This window comes from Perissodus microlepis, chromosome 4 (assembly GCF_051167445.1).
Source record: "Perissodus microlepis isolate ML-2025 ecotype Zambia chromosome 4, ASM5116744v1, whole genome shotgun sequence".
In the NCBI taxonomy this organism is placed as follows: domain Eukaryota; kingdom Metazoa; phylum Chordata; class Actinopteri; order Cichliformes; family Cichlidae; genus Perissodus; species Perissodus microlepis.
Genome location: NC_140464.1, coordinates 15,935,949 through 15,952,608, shown reverse-complemented (window position 1 = coordinate 15,952,608; position 16,660 = coordinate 15,935,949). Strand labels below are relative to the sequence as shown.

General features: G+C 41.5%; 1 protein-coding gene across 2 annotated transcripts in view; it reads right to left on the bottom strand.

Moving 5' to 3' along the window:
* Positions 1-465: 465 nt before the first annotated feature.
* Positions 466-16,660, bottom strand: part of tbc1d16 (TBC1 domain family, member 16) — a 31,077-nt gene continuing 14,882 nt past the window's right edge. For both annotated transcript variants that reach the window (XM_084926064.1, XM_084926063.1), the window contains exons 5-13: positions 12,007-12,201; positions 11,695-11,842; positions 11,396-11,560; positions 10,595-10,743; positions 7,207-7,341; positions 6,206-6,392; positions 5,440-5,619; positions 3,505-3,651; positions 466-2,853 (exon numbers count right to left, since the gene is read on the bottom strand). In XM_084926064.1, coding sequence (XP_084782190.1) covers positions 2,560-2,853; positions 3,505-3,651; positions 5,440-5,619; positions 6,206-6,392; positions 7,207-7,341; positions 10,595-10,743; positions 11,396-11,560; positions 11,695-11,842; positions 12,007-12,201 — 1,600 coding nt within the window. In that variant the 3' untranslated portion in view covers positions 466-2,559. The remainder of the gene's footprint in view (positions 2,854-3,504; positions 3,652-5,439; positions 5,620-6,205; positions 6,393-7,206; positions 7,342-10,594; positions 10,744-11,395; positions 11,561-11,694; positions 11,843-12,006; positions 12,202-16,660) is intronic.

Here is a 16,660-nt window from a genome sequence, read left to right as displayed (position 1 = left end):
TTCAGTACAGCTGTTCAGTTCAGTTTTTTATTCAGTCCAGACTTCAAAATTACTGAGGGAGTGAGGGATCATCTGGACAGAGGATGGAACAAAAGGCAGCCAACATCCAAAGAAGAGCTCTGAATGTCCATGAAGAAGCCTGGAGAACTTTTCCTAAAGACTACTTAAAGAAAATATTGTAGCCTGGATATGTCGTATTAGTAGTAATACACTATAATATCTACATGGCTGAGACATTAGGTATTTTTTCTTTTGCTTCATGTGGGCATAATCTTGATACTTGCATTTATTTATTAGATAAAAAAAATACTAAAGTTTAGTATTTTTTTTAATCTTTATACAAAAAAATGCTGGCTCTAGTGCAGTAAACCCCATTTCTGCTTTATTTTCTAGCAGATCAAAGCAATTTATCCTCAAAATGAAATAAACTGAAATATTATTTCAATCAACGAAACAACAACAATCTTTCAGAAGTGCTTCATGAAAGCATTAGTGTAATTTTATTTCAGTCATTTTCAATGATACCAATGATAAGAATAGGCTCTTTTTTCCCTGTGACGTGTACAATAATGCATCAACATATCATAGAGCTTAACAGCTGTACATTCGTGACCACAACTCACAACAACCACCCCTGGAAATCGGAGTGTTCATTCATCAAGCTTGTGACTTGCAGTGTCCGTGTAAACAAATGTGATTTCAATGCTAATACAATTCATGAGCTCCCTTTCACACACATTCGCGCCGACCGTTGCTTTTCCATTTTTCTGACTTTGCTCACTTCGCCGCAGCCTCCCCATCTTTAAAACTCTGCGGGCATCTCCAGCAAACAGCTGCACATGATAACTAATATGTCATTTACTGAGGCTGCTTGCTGAGAGATGCAGAGAACCGAAAGAAGGGGGAAGTGCGGCGGCGTGGGGGTGGTGGAGAAAGCCCGATTGAAGATCTTAATGTTGCGTTTTAGCAACAATTTAAAGAGGTTTTCACTTAGAAGCCTGTCGCTCAAAATGTCTCAGGGACGTTTCCCAAGTGGAGATTGCCTTTAAGTCTGATTTAAGATCACCACACATCCCTCCTCAAAGCCTAACTGCTAAAGCGGCTTGTCTTTCTAATTTATCTACCAGGTTTTTTTCTGCAGGGTGGCTGCTGCTAATCTGGTTGTAGGGCATTCTGTGACTCACCAGATGTTAGCGGCCAATCGAGTTTCCACACACGCGCGCGCGCACACATACATATATCAAAGATTTTAACACTTCTGTTGTCGAGTGAGACGAAGCAAAAAAACAAAACACCAAAACAAAAAAACAAATACATTCATGTGGACTGATTCTTGAGTGTTGTCATTCATTTTAAGGTGAAGTGGAAAGACTTCTGGAAGGAAAGGGGGGAAAAGACTAAAAACTGTGCTGATAATTTTTCACAAGGCTGTCTAAACATGGTTCAACACAGACGAAGATGAAATTTCAAGTAGGAGAGAAAGTCATCAGTTTTTCCTGTCTGGATAAAAACCGCCGTCCGCGCTCTCTCTGGCGTCACACCCATTCGACACCTCGAGCAGAAAATACATTTCATTTGCTTTTTTATGCTAATGTGAAAACGGGAAGGAAAGAAAAAAAATATCCTATTACTCAACAGGTAACATGACAGCCTGACTTTCTCAGAAGGAAGAATGTTGTTGTTTTTCTCCGGCTCCTCAGGAGAAACTACGAGAAGGTTCTTTCCCATCATCTGATGAGGAAATACAAGAAAGCCCTCAGGATGTGTTTGTCCTGTAAACACATTCTTACCTCTGTGTTTTCTAAAAACAATTACTGTACGCTGTGCCCTCTATATGTAAAGAACTGCTCATGCAAGGATATAATATTGCTAAATATTTGTAACTGTTGATATAAACGCAAAACATTCACTTTGTTTAAAAATCAAACAAAACTTAAACAGACCGCTAATCCATTCGAATTCATCATATGTAGGTTAACGCCTCTCTGTTAACACCAAAGGATCAGGTTTCACGTTAAAAATGTCCTGCTCAGACTTGAGATATGCATGTATAAACTTGATACTCAGACAAATATTCCACTGTCAGGACATGGGAACAGTGTTCAAAATGTAAAGTTCAAGTTATTGTGAATGAATCTCCAGTTTGTTTTGACCCTGGGTCAGCGTCCGCAAGAATTCAGCCCAGTTGCCTCGGACCCTGATGTGACCCCCTACCCACGAAGCCCCTGGAAGAAAGCCAAGCCAGCGGCAGACTAGAACCTGAAAGTAACTCCAGCCAACATAGAGGCTGGTGATTGTCCATTTTGCTCCTGGAGGAAAGTAGCTTCTTGACCTCTGATCTATCCAACAGCGAATCCTCATCACGGAGTCTTGTGAAATGAATGTTAATAACAACATTCTGGTAAGGCAGTGTTCTACATTGCTCCATGTGTGGCAAAATATCCTTTTTAAGAGTGTAAAACTAGAAGCATGGACGATGGAGAGACACAGAGAAAGAGAGAGATGGGGAGGGGACAGGTGCTGCACGGTGACAAGCAAAAGCACCTCATAACCTCCACCTCAGGTCTGTTTCCGAAAGGTGAAAATGTCTCGAGTTTTAGAGCCTCTCTTGCCCTCCGGTGGAGGTGTCGGGGTGAGGTTCGGTGAGGGTGTGGATGACGGGGAGGGTGAGGAGGGCTGGGGGGTGGAGGTGCCTCCATAGGGGCAGCTCTGCGAGTCTGGATGTTCACCCGAACACTCCACGGCGGGGATGTAGCGGCTGTCCCACATCCCCGGGCCGCACAGTTTACAGAGGTCGTGAAGGCTGCACGGGATCCTGGGAAGCAGGCGGAACTGGTAGAGTAGACTGCGGGCCTGGAAAGCAGGACGAGAGGAAAGGAGTTCTAGTTTGCCACGATGCGGGAGCCAATAAATGCAACACAGATCGATGCTGAGATCAAACAGCGCATTAAAACACCAAAATAAATCAATGGGCTCGACTCCGGGCTAAAAGATAACAAAAGACTCTCAAGGTCAGAAAGCGTGATGTTGCCTAAAGCTACAAAGTCTGCATCGCATGCAGCAAAGCTGTGGAGTTACACCACCTGCATGCTAACATGAACTCGCTGCCTGTGGTTGCAGTAGTAACACACAGCATCCATAAACATGAGGAAGGAAGGCATGGACACAATAGCCGGGATGGAGATCATAAATCCTCCACTTTGGCATGGCAGCCTCCCATTTAGTACCTCAAGGCCTCTGTGGGCAACTTAATGTGCATCAGTTGCTTTGCTGCAGCATTGGGGCAGGGCTGCCTTAATGCAAGCAGCACTGGATTTGGTTTAAATGTGTAGCAATGCAGCAGTCTGTCGAAGAATTCTTATGATGATCGTAAACAACCGATTATTCTCATATTTGGAGATCGCTGCGTGATAACCTTTATTTTTGGTTTGAAGGAAGCGGAGTAGTGAGATGAAATGGTAACATAAAGGCATGAAAACCAAAAAAAAGGCTTTACTGTGATACCTTGCGCAGAACCAGCTCTCCGTTCATGTGCATGGAGAGATTGCTGAAGTGCAGCAACATCTGGTCAGTGGCGAGCTGCTGCTCTGTCACATCCTCCCCGTAGAGAACAATGATGGCCACACACAGGAACAGGTGGAAGTAGTCCGTCTAAAGAGGAGGAGATCAGCAAAGAAGTGAAAGGTAGAAGGAAAATATGCATATTATCAGCTTCTGTAGTGTACAGTCAGTTATGTTATTAATGCAAATTTAAATTTCAGTTTAAATTTGCATTTATTCATGCCTTTGTTATAAGGAACAACGTTAAGGACACGTCTAGGATAAGGATACATCTACGCTCACTAATATTTGCTCAAATGTCCCTTAACAAGTTGCAACTCTATCAGATGCTTTTGGTAGCCATCAACAAGTTTCTGGCATAATTTTCTGGCATGATTATGGCTGGATATTTGACCCCCTTCCTGGCAGAATTGGCAGAGTTCATTTAAATTGTTTGGTTTACTGGCATAGACCAGGGTTTTAAGTATAGTAAATACATTTTTAATAGCGTTGAGGTCGAGGCTTTGTGAAAGCCATTTCAGAAGCTTAATGTTAGCCTGGTTTATCCATTTAAAAACCAGTTTTCTTGTGTGTTTGGGATAATTATCCTGTTGAAACACCCAGTTGTATCCAAGTTACAACCATCTAGTTGCTGATTTGAGTGGTTAATTCCAGCCACTTTGTGGAATATATGCCACTAAAGTGGTGTAAGATCAGAATAACTTGTCCTTACGTATAACTGTCTGTAACTTGTGTAAATCTAGATGATCACTGAGTTCCTCGAACCTTCTCATTGTTCTGAGCGTTGGTTAATCCAATGGGAGGTGTCTACCAGAAACTACCAGCTGTAGTCAATCATGATCACTAATGAAAAGTTGATATGATTTGGCAAGTTCAAAGACACTGTAGAACCTTCGGGACCATTTATTAAAAGATTTAAGTGAGTGTATATTTACGTTTGACCCTGTGTGGATGCAGGTTCAAATAAATCATTAAAAGCCCAAAAATTACCATGATTTTCAATACAAAATTAAATAAGGCCTTTATTAAATCTACTGTATACAATGAGCTATTGACGTGCAATAGTATTTGTTCAGTTGTCCATGGCACTGTCTTTAAAATATCTTCCCCCATGCCTTTATTATAGATCTGTTTTCACCTCCTGGTGGAATAGCCAGACTTTTACATTTTACCTGTCCTTTTATCATTAAGAAAGCAATAACTTCTTTAAGAAAAGCAAAACATTTTTCATGAAAAATCTATTTTTGGACTAACCCCAAACATTTCATTTAGCAAGAACTGTCGAGATAAATATTGTGTGACCCAATATTACACGATTCTTCCCTTTCACAGAAAAATCAGATATCAATCAGAAATTCTTGCTTTTAGCCCATCTGGTATGTGACACTCAACTGTCTAAACCAAGGTTTCACTCTCATATCTCTTCTATCACCACCTGTAGCTTCAGATCAGAACATCTAGAAGAGAGTTTGAGCAGATGGCACGAAGCAGTGAGGCTGATATTTGAGGAGAGGTGTTAACCTCTTTCTCACTACACACTACACAGTCATGACTAACTCTGATAAAATACAGAAAGGGTGGGAAAATATGCACTGGGTAGATCGATTTTTTTTTTTTTTTTTAAAACACAGTATTTTTACTTTTTACAATTTGTTTTTTAAGCTAATATGCTATTAGGGGTCACTGTAATCTCTGGGAATCAAAACCCAAAAATAAACAAAACCATTAAACCCCTTGAAAAGCAATTACAGGTTTTAAAGACAGGATTACAGAAGCCTGCAGTGGGAAGCGTTAAAGGAGTAACATGCAGCGTAGTATATGCAAAGTTTTTCTTTCAAACTTGTGTATGCAAAGGAGCTGTTCGGACTTTGACCTGACCTGGTAGTGTGCCCAGCACGCCTCCCACATGCGCAAGGCCTCAGTGTCGGGGAACTCTCTCTTAAAGCAGAGCAGGATCCAGCGATGGCAGAAGAGGAGTTGGAGGCCGTCCTCCCCGAGCCTGGTCAGGTGCTGGTGAAAACGTGGCAGCATGACACGCAGCAGCTCCCGCAGGTACATCTGGAAGCAGGGTCATAGAGCTGTTTAAGCTTATTTCTCCTTCTATTTAAGCCAACTTTATGATTGGCTGCCCTTCATAAACTCAAAGTTTGAACAGCAGGCTGTGGAGCTGTGTGGCTGGGATGACCATATTAGGGACATCTACCCTCACTGACCTCACTGAGACAGAGTTTTATACTGCATAGTGGCTCTATAGCGTAATGATTTATACAGTCACCTAACAAGCAAAAAGATCCCAGGAGGAGAGACAAATCCCTTGAGGATTGCATCAGGAAGGGCATTCGGCATCAAATATGCAGCACCAACAACTGTGGTGATGACTTATGAATAAGGGTGCAGATCAAAGTAGCTTTGTACAATGTGATTCATCAGAAAACTGAAAGAGTTGTTTAAAGAATGAACAAAGAAAGCTTAATCTAGCCACTTGCATCTGGTCAAGAAAATAGATATAAATGTCTAAGTTACAGAAATTGTTAGAGACAACTTCCACAGCTGAAGTGTCAGAAAGCTGTGGTGTAAAGCGTCTCTGCAGAATCAATTCAGACATTTGTACAACTCACAAAAGACGCACAGAGAAACTGCCTACCAGCTGCCTCTCCATGTCTTCGTCCCGCGGGGAGCTGATGAAGATGGTGTTCTCCATGAGGCCGACAAAGCACCAGAAGGTGTCGCTTTCATCCTGGATCTCAGTGAGCAGCGGGGCCACCAGGTCAGACATGCCCTGGCAGTAGCCCATGTCAGGATTAAACACTGCATAGTTGAGCAGAATCCGCCTGAGGCGACAACAACCACGAACATCTTAGTGGTGTCATAACATCTCAGCATCTCAAAAAAAGCGCTGTAAGTGGCCACAGTAGAACCATAAACATAAACCCCTTTCACAGTCTCCAATACAGCCTCTACACAGTCCTGCCAAACCAAATGTATAGTCCCACCCAAACACTCTCAGGTTTTTTTTCCCTTTTTCTTGCATGGTTACTAATTTTGAGAAAACTTCCTTTGCTGTTTTCAGACCTTAGTAAGTACTGCATAAACAAAGGAAACAGGCTAAAGATATTTTCGTTGTTTGAGCACTAAATTAAAAACAAAGACTGAATTTGTGGAGACGGAGACTGCAATATGAGGATGCCGGTCTGTCTGCTTAGACTAAATGATCCAGACAAATGTCTATTTGACATATCAGTAATAGCTGTGAGCTAACTTATGAGATGAGTGCTCTCTATCTGGACATGTGCAGTGCTGGTATCACCCCAGCTCAGATACAATATGAGACATAATGCCAGGACAAATACCAGGAGCCTTGATGAGAGTCACTAAACTAATATGCTATTTAAATCCTCTTGCTCCTCGTTTGGAAAGCTATTAGCTCGGAGTATGCATCAAAAGTGCTCAGACGGCTTAGTCAGAGTCAATAAAGCATGAAACTCATTTGCCGTTCCCTCAGGGTTCAGAATATGAAATGAATAGGTACGCCTGTGCGTTGGGCTGAGGAACGATAAGGCTGGACTGGGAGAAGGTGACAGAAATCAAATGTCAGATAGAAATTTAAAGTGGATGGGAAAAATGAGAAAAAGATGGTGGTCTGACCTCATGATCTCCACATTCGGGTTGTTCTCGCCTCTAAAAAAGTGGTTGCTGCGGTCCGTTCTCACCACATCTTTATCCACCGTGAACTGGACCTTTCTCCAGAACTCACTGTGCTCCTCCGGGCTCATGGACAATCTGAGAAAAATTCATATAAACACCAGAAAGCAACAGAAATATTAAGCGAAAGAAAAGGCAAACTTAAAGTTGCAGCAGTTAATAAAGCTGTTAAAGCGGTGGCGTTAAAAAAAAGTTTTTCACTGCACAGTCTCTTAGGAAATGCTTGGTAATTAGAATCACAAAATGAAGGGTTATCAAGTGATCGTTGATGCAAATGTGACTCAGGTGTAACACTAACACTTAGCTAGAAATGAACAAAAAATCCAGGGGTGTGTAAACAGTGGGCCTGGCAGGGTATTTTACAATCAAGTGTTCCACTGAGAATAATACCACAACCATAAAACTCCCCCTATCCTTCCCTGTAGATGTTAGCAACTATATTAGCAATGTACTCTGAGTGTGGCACTAATGTACTCAAGTCCTAACAAGCAGAGGGGATTTAATTAACACTGTTTGTTTTCCATGAAGCCCCACCAGGAATAATGAGCGCACACCTGATGCAATGCCACGCAACTGTTTAGTTTTTGTTGTGTTTGTGTCCTTGGACCCTTCTACTTCTCTTTGACTTGAAATTGAAATTTGAATTGTTTTCATCACTTTTTAGTTCATAAGCCTAGACAATAAGAACACAGATAGTTATAATTGAATGGGGCAAAATCTATATTTTTATGTCACTTTTCTGAGGTGAGGTGAGACTTTTTTTGAGGGGAAAAAAGTCTTAATCTAACCCTCGTTTCTATATATTTTGCAAAGATGGGACATAGGTGCAGCAATTTATTGAAAGATGTGCAAACATACATGGAAATACAGGATATAAGGCAAAACAATTCTGGTTTGCATGAGTCTAACAACCTTGAAAGTCAGTATTTGGTGTGACCACCTTTATTGAGCACAGCCTGAACTCTCTTAGGCACGTTTTTGTGTATTGTGTTTAAGTAGTCTTCAGGAATACTTCTCCAGGTTTCTTGAAGGACAGTCAAAGTTCTTCTTTGGATGTTCGTTGCCTTTTGTTCTGTTCTCTGTTAAGATGATCCCACACTGCTTCAATAATGTTGACCTCCAGGCTCTGGGGAGGCCAATCCATGACCAACTCCATCGCACTGTGTGTGGGATGCAGTCATGGAGACTTTGAGACTCTTTCCACGTGGCAATTCATGGCGGATCAAACTCTCTCTTCAGATTCTTCAGATTTTAACTAAAGAAATAAATTGTGTGTTTTTTGTGGCAGGCTGCAAGTAACAAAGTGCCTAAAGATACAATTTAATGTTGCTTCTCTTCCAAGTTATCTTTTATGTGTAGACTGGTTCATCCCTTGAATTAAGTCTCTTTTATATGCTTCAATGATTCACAGGTCTTTGTTAAGTGGCTTAATCAACAAACAACATTACTCTGAAAGCAGTCATATACTATACAAAGACTGGACGAATGAGTAAAAAAAATGTCCAAAGACTATTGCTCAAGACCCCTTTAAAAACTACAAGAAAACCTGGCTCTTAACAACTTTCTTAAACCAATAATGAACTATTATTAATTTTAATCTTGATGGCATTGATATATTTTTTTAAACGTTCTTCAAGCAGGAACTGAAAACAATGAAACCTTTATCTGCTTTAAAAAGAAACCTAATCGGATGATATCATCTGCTGGACATTATTCAGGTTAGACCAGAAATGCGATTGACATGATTTCTGTCATGCCACAAGTGAGAAGCAGCAAGTTAAATTTGACATATGTATGGTAAGTATAAAAGCTCAGAAGCCTTATCAACTGGATTATTTGGTATCCAATAACTAGACTGTGATTAAAGACCAAAGGCTTCTCATTGTAGCAGTATAGCTAAGATCTTTTAAATGTGTTTTTATTGTTTTGTTATTTGTAACTTGAGGACAGATCTGCTCCATTTTCTTTTAAAAGTTGAGCAGTCTTAATTTAAAAATAGCTAACCTACAGATACAATTTAAAATTGGTTCTTTGCTAAGTTGTCTGTGTGTATAGACCCTAAACTGGTTCATCCCTTGAGTTAGTCACCCTTTTTTAATCCTTGAATGGTTCAGAAGTCAGAGTTCAGTGGCTTAACAAAAATTCTCCTACAAATATCATCAGGTAGAAGGACTAGAGTGAAAATGACTGAAAAAGCAGCCAAAAAGTCCAAAAAATGTCCAAAGAAAACCTTTGAAGTCTTCAGAAAAGCCTGGAGAGCTATTGCTCAAGACCACTTTAAAAAATTAAAAGAACTTTTATTTATAGTATAGTATACTTATACTTATAAGCTCTAAAAAATGAAATAAAACAATTTATTTTCAAGTTAGCCAGAGGACATTTTCTTATTCAATAAATATCATGTTATAAAAGCTGCAAACAAAAAAAATTATGACAACAGCTTGAAATGTTTTTTTAAATGATAGGGATAAGAAAAAGGACAACTACTGGTATGCTTAATGTATGTTCACATTCCTCTGTTAGTTTCGCATATTTTCTTGTTGTGTGTTCACATATCACAGTAATCTAGTGTCAGTCTGGTTAGTTTTGCTTTACTTGTTATTGCTGCCCCATTTCCATTGACAGCCAGGTAGTTATCACATCTGAGGGCGACACAGAATGAAAAGACATGTCTCTTTGCTCCTAATGATCAACTAGTGGCCCCGGAGGCTGGCTCTACTCAAAGGCTCTTTACAGGAATCCACATCACAGTCAGAACAAGGACTCTAATTACCTGACTTCAATAAGACCTTCTCAAGTACTCAAAATGTTAATAGGCCATACACATGAAACCTGTCCAATTATCATATTCATTACAGACAGAGGGGCACAATGTGTGAAAATATGTGTACACTTAACCTTTTTGATGGCAGGCTGGAGGCAAATGAAGACTGGGGAACGTGCTCGTGTGTGTGTGACGTGTGCGTGTGGTTGGCTGTGCATACCGAAGCTGTGTTCTGTTTTTGTTTTATTTTTTCCATCCGACAAGACAGTATGATCTGATAAGCGCTGACATGTTTTTTTCTCAAGAGACCTTTTATTTCACACCCAGCACCTCCCCTTAACACTTTCCTGATTGCGCCTATTGATTGCTGAGCGCCTGCGATGAAAAGCCACAATAGGCTCACATATGGTTTAATGTTTGACTGACTGAGCATTTGGCAGCAGACACTGCAGCCACATGATAGTTTATGTGTTTCAGAGAGTGAAGCATACAGATGTCTCTCAATACAAGCTTTTTCTTTTTTTTTTAATACTTCATGATGTTAACACTGTACTTCCACAACCATACCTCCTCTGCTGGATGTCATGGTACTGGCTACGCTTTTGCAGTCTCCAATCTTCCCTTTCTTGGGAAGAGGAGTCATAGCTGTAGTAGTGCAGCAGGAAGGGCCACACCTCACCACGAATGGATGGGTCGATACCACCGAAAAAGATGGCCTGGTAAAAAGAGTGTAGAGGTGAGCACAGAGGGAGTGTGTTCTCTGCGTTCAAAGGGCAAGCAGGGGCCAAAACTGATAACTATGAGAGCAAACCATACTTTATGCAAACAAGGCATGCAGACAGTGCAGCACAGCCTGCAATGCAACTATCACCTCACTAGGCTTGTTTATCAAGTGCTGCAAAATGTTGCAAAACTGAAACTTCTGTAATGTTAACGGGGGGGGAACAAAAAAACAAACACTGCTTTGTCAGCAGGTCCAGCAAGAACAGTCCTCTTTTGCAATTCCTGCACTTGTGCATTTACTGAGGAAATGTTTTGGTCTGAGTCTAACGGCCTCTGAGTCATTTTCAACAATATGGTAAAGTTTAAACTGAGTCAATCAAAGAAGACTGAAATGAGTCACAGGGGGACAGTGGCCAAGACCAATCCTCTCATCATTTACAACCTGGGAGTGCTGATTCAAACTGAAACTTCAGACAGTGTAGGGCTGAGTTTCAAAATGACTTTCCGAAACATGTGCAACCAGAAAATGTGATGCTTACAGTACGGATAGGTATGACTGAGCTTAACATATTAGCTGATTGATTACCTTCTGACTGATTCCTCAGAATTATAATAGCCTGCTTGTCTTCACACCTGCATACATACCTTGCGCAGCTTATATTCCTCCTCCACCTGTCCGTTCTGGTTGAGGTGACGTAGCCAAGTGGTGACATCCAGCCTTCGATAAAGCCTCTCTTCTGGGTGAGTCTCGGCCGATGGCAGGGTGGGCCTCTGGATGGAAAACTGCATGCAAGACTTCTCATCTGACACCTGATGTTAAACGAGACCAAAGGGGAGAAACACATTGGCGAGAACACTACAACTGAATAAAAACTGTTAAAAAAAAATCCTTCCTTTTCCAATAAAACTAGAAGCCAAACTGGGAATTTGGGCTGTAACCCGACCTGGTCTTTGAGCTGAGTTTCTCTGCAGCACTTCCACTGCTGGAACACCTCAGCCAGCTTGTCCAGGCCAGCATGATGAAAGTGGAGGATCTTATATTGGCTCTCTCTGCTAGCTATCACCAGCTGGCCACTAGTGCAGGCCTCGTCACTGCAACAACACAATGGTGAATGATAAAGTCAATAACTACTGTAGTAATAAAGAACCTCACGCAGCGAACAAAGAGCCTGTGAGAGAGAGTGAAACATTACACAGTTGCGCAGCAAAGTGACCCCTCGCGACCTTTCTGCGACCTTTTGCACTCTCCGACTGACCTGAAGAAGAGTCTCAACGACCTCATGTGACCCAGGTCAACCCTGAAAACTCCACACAATTGCTCCAGAGCTAGGAGCTTCTGCTGCTCCTCCCACCGCATGCCCTGCGACTGGCTGCTGCTCTCAGAGGGGGCATGGCTATCCAAACTTGAAGCAGAGCTGGCCGAGTGGTTCATGGATTCCTCGCACAGCTCCCTGGAAAACAAATAAATTAAAAAAAAAAAAAAAAGATTTTGGAATCAGAATTTGGGGGTTTGTTTAATTCAAGTATTTTCCCCTTTACATCACAATAGGGAGTCTTTAAATGTAGTTTCTCTCTCTTTGCTTCTTTAACCTCACATTCAGATAGAAAGTTATGTTTTTCAATGTGAAGCATTGACAGTGAATATCACAAAGTCAGAGGCCGCTGGTGGAGACACTCCTCGGCTCAGCTCTCCCGTGTTGTTTTATGTCTCAATATGTTTTTCACCAAGAGGCTGAGAATAGGAGGAATGCATGGAGGCGTCAGAGGACAGAAACACACACATGCACAAACACACAAGGAAATCTGTACACACACAAATCACACACACAAATCACACTGTCCGCTGTCCAATTTCCCCTGTCATTCCCCCATGGCACGTATGTTGTTCCCGGCACTGAAACCTGAGCTGAAGGCTCCTCTGCTGCACGAGGAGACACACAAGAACACACACATTATAATCACACGTGTGTGCAGAGAAACATGCATGCGACAACGCCAAAATATGTACGTGGCCAACACAAACACGCACTGCGCACCGCAGCAAACCACATGCCAGCCAAACTGCTCGCTGGCTGGCGTGTTCTCTCTAACGTACACACATGTAGACACACACACACACACAGACACTCAAGAATGGACCATAGCTAATGACCAAAACGCACTCGCAAACACGTCTCCAGACCTGCTAACGCTGAGAAACAGAAATGCATTAAACCCGGCGACATTTGAGAAGCACACGTGTAAATTAAGTTGCTTGATTATGACTTGCTATAAATCCCACACACACACACACACACATACATATATATGTATATATATATATATATGCATCAGAAATATATTTTTTTTAACAATACAGCCAAGAAGAGGTCATTCACGATCAAAATTTAGTAAGAGAAGAATATCAATTTGTAAAAATGTATATATTTTTTCCACTCTGCTCGCATCAGCTGACACGTTGGCTTCTTTGATCATGAGGGAGGCCGGCTGAGCCTTTTACGCCCCGAATCAATCATGTCTTGCTAATAATTTGCCTGTTAGCAGATGGGAAAATAACAAGGCTGATCAATCCAAGCTGCACCGTTTCCTTATGCTATCTGGTGATTTACTGCTCTCTGTCTCATGTATCATGCCACAAACCAGACTGTGGAAGACTACGAGACGGGGAGAGAGGCGCAGAGAGTTCTGGTAAGAGAGTTAGGCAATGTGAACTATGAAGGAGATCTTTTAACGGACAACTGTGTTTCCCCTTTTTTTCCCTTTTTTTTTTGTTAAGTGACTGTGAAGGCCCATAAGCCCATTTACAGCTGACATTTCCTTCTCTCTTTCCTGCATGCTTAAGGCTCATGCATTAAAATCTTTTTGTATATTTCGCCACACAGACAAAAAAAAAAGCAACAAACGTCAGAGTGAAAAAGCACTTGATTTCTGAAATCTGAGCATGGGTCATTCACTGTGCTGCGTTCAAGCGTAAACTCAAGAAGTGATTAACAACATCTGTCAGTGTTTAGAGCTCGATTCTATTCATTTATATTAGGGAGCAAAAGTAGGCAGCAGTCACGCCATAAATTCTGCACAGTGTACATTATATAAACAAGCTGTTTTGCTCAAGTGAGACTGCTGTAACCATCATGTCCCACCAGGCCAGGGTGAGATCAAACTGCCCTGAGGCCCTGTGTAATGCTTCCCTCCACACACATAAGGCTTTACTCCGGGGGAAAGTGCTGCCAGGTCACCCTGAGAACCACCACGCAGTGAACAGGCCTACAGAGACTCCCAGGTCCTCTAGCTAATCCCTGGAGAGAACAGGGAGTTTAAGGGAGGGCTCAGACGAAGGGGGCGGTGTGGGCGCACACTGAAAAGTGGTCAGTACAATTTGAAGTTTTAGAAAAGGAGAAAAAACATCCAGCATCATCTTATCCTTTTCGGAAATGATCCCTCAAAGGCACTTTCTGCACACTGGACACTCTTTTGTCCATATTAAATGTACTTTAATTTGATTATAAACCAACAGATAAAGAAGAAAGAAATATTTCTGCTGAAAAAAAATCCTGTTTACTGATTTTTTTTTCCCCGTTACATAACAATTAGGTAGTTGAAAAAATATTTAAACATGGAAAAACAAGGAAAAACTAAGATCGCAACTGCCAGACCAAATATACGTAACAAATGGTTGCAAACGTTTTCAGGCGTCACAGAGCAAAAAAACACTGGAAACCACTGTTCTTAGACATAATCATATACTAAACGTTCCACAAAGTGCAGCCCCAAGAAGGCAGTACGCATTGACAGCATCATAAACTAATGTTAAACTTTAAAGAAACTTGTTAAGAAGCTCAACAGAGATTGCTTCAGAATTCTCTCCCTCTTTTTTGCCCTCTCCCACCGCTCTCCTCTTTCTGCCCCCTCCCTTTTCATCCGCTCTCACTCTCATTCGCAGAGCTTTCTCTTTGAATGATTCCAAGTGACATGTTTCCAGTTCCTGGCCCCTTAACAGTGTCAATTAAAGCAAGAGAGAGAGAAAGAGAGATTGAGTGGGTTCCAGGGTTTTGGCTGCTGCTCTGCTCTCTTCAGTCCTCTAATCCAGAGAGCTGACATTCAGCCCAGCACAACAACCCTGGGAGCACTGAGAATCAAAGGGCTTCACACAGACTTTAGGAAGGGGAAGGGGAAAGGGGGTGGTGGTGGTGGGGCGAAGTATTTGAGAGGTGGACAACACCAAACGATACAACAACTCGAGAATATGCAAAAGGAAGAGATGTGAAATAATAATAATGAGAAAAGTGGGAGGAGTTGACAGATATGGAGAACAGAGGAGAATCCAAAAGAAGAAGAAAAAGAAGGAGGAGGGAAAAAAATAACAGGCAGAGGAAAAGATGGATACAGTGCCAGAGAGCTGTGGAGAGACACCAACAGCAAGTGAGGCAGAGAGTTTTGGATGAAGAGAGGGACGGAGTAAAGGTTAGAAGCTGTGAAGCAAAGAGCAATGCCAAGTCACACACTGACTGCACTTACAGCAAATGTGAAAAAGTGGCTAAAAACACTTAAATTCACACTGTCTCACTCTCTCGCTTTTTTTTTTTTTTGGTGGGGGGGTGGACACTGACACAGGCTTACACATTTCTGGGCAACAAATCAGGCCACATAGCTGCGTGAGGAAACATCCGCGAAGGGAATCATAAAATCACACGACCGCGAGGTCTGAACAGCAACGCAATTACTGTACAGATGGCTCCCCCGACTACAGAACAGTGTGTGGAGGGATTGTGGTTTGGCTTGCTTTATTTTTGTTTGTTTTTTTAGGATTTGGAGACTTATTTTAAGACCTCTGTGACATTACACAGCATTTAGATCGAAGGCCAATTTAAATAAAAATTGAAATTGTGAAGCCTGATAACATTTCATGGTTCCTGCTGAAGTCATCTACCTGCTTTCAGGTCGCTCGGGACATTTAGCTGTAGTGCAGTGAGCCACCTTGTGGCTTCAAACTGTAAACCAGCTGACATGCAATCAATTCTTTTCTTTTTGGCTCCACCTTCTGGTAGCTTAGGGCAACTAAAAAAAAAACAATTTGTGAATAAAAATAACACAAAAAATTACAGTAAGGGAAAATTTAACATTATGTTATTCAAAGCCACAACAAAAAAGGGAAAGAAATCAATAATCTTGACTTCATGGAGCAACTTAGCTGATATTAAATAGAATGAAATATTTACTATAAATTTACTTTGGAGTACCACTGAATACCTCGAGGAATGTAGGAACAGCCCACTAATCTAGCCTCATTCGCTTTTAAAAGAAACACACACAATCTCATAATATTTATAACACAATCTACTCACACTACACTTCCATGACATACATATATACACATATATATACACACACACACATACATATTATATATATATATATATATATATATATATATATATATATATATATATATATTTATTTATTAGGGGTGCAACGATACTCGTATCGATATTGAACTGTTCGATACAGTGCTTTCGGTTCGGTACGCATATGTATCGAACAATACAAAATTTTTAATTTATTTTATCAACTTTCCTTCTGACGATGCTGTCTGTGTTGAGCGCTCAGTGGATCTGCTCAGTGCAGCCTAGGCGGAGTAGTCGAACGCAGATTCACTGAGCGCAGGGCAAGCACTTGCATACCCACCACGGAGGCCGTGGAGACTGTCAGAAAACGACTACAAGAAGACAGCTCCTTGAAAGACAGGACCAACTTCACACCCGATCAGATTTGCACACTGTTAGACCTCTGCCTCACCACTACATATTTCAAATACAACGAAGGCTTTTACAGACAAAAACATGGCTGTGCCATGGGCTCCCCCGTGTCACCTATTGTAGCCAACCTTTACATGGAGGAAGTGGAAAGGAAGGC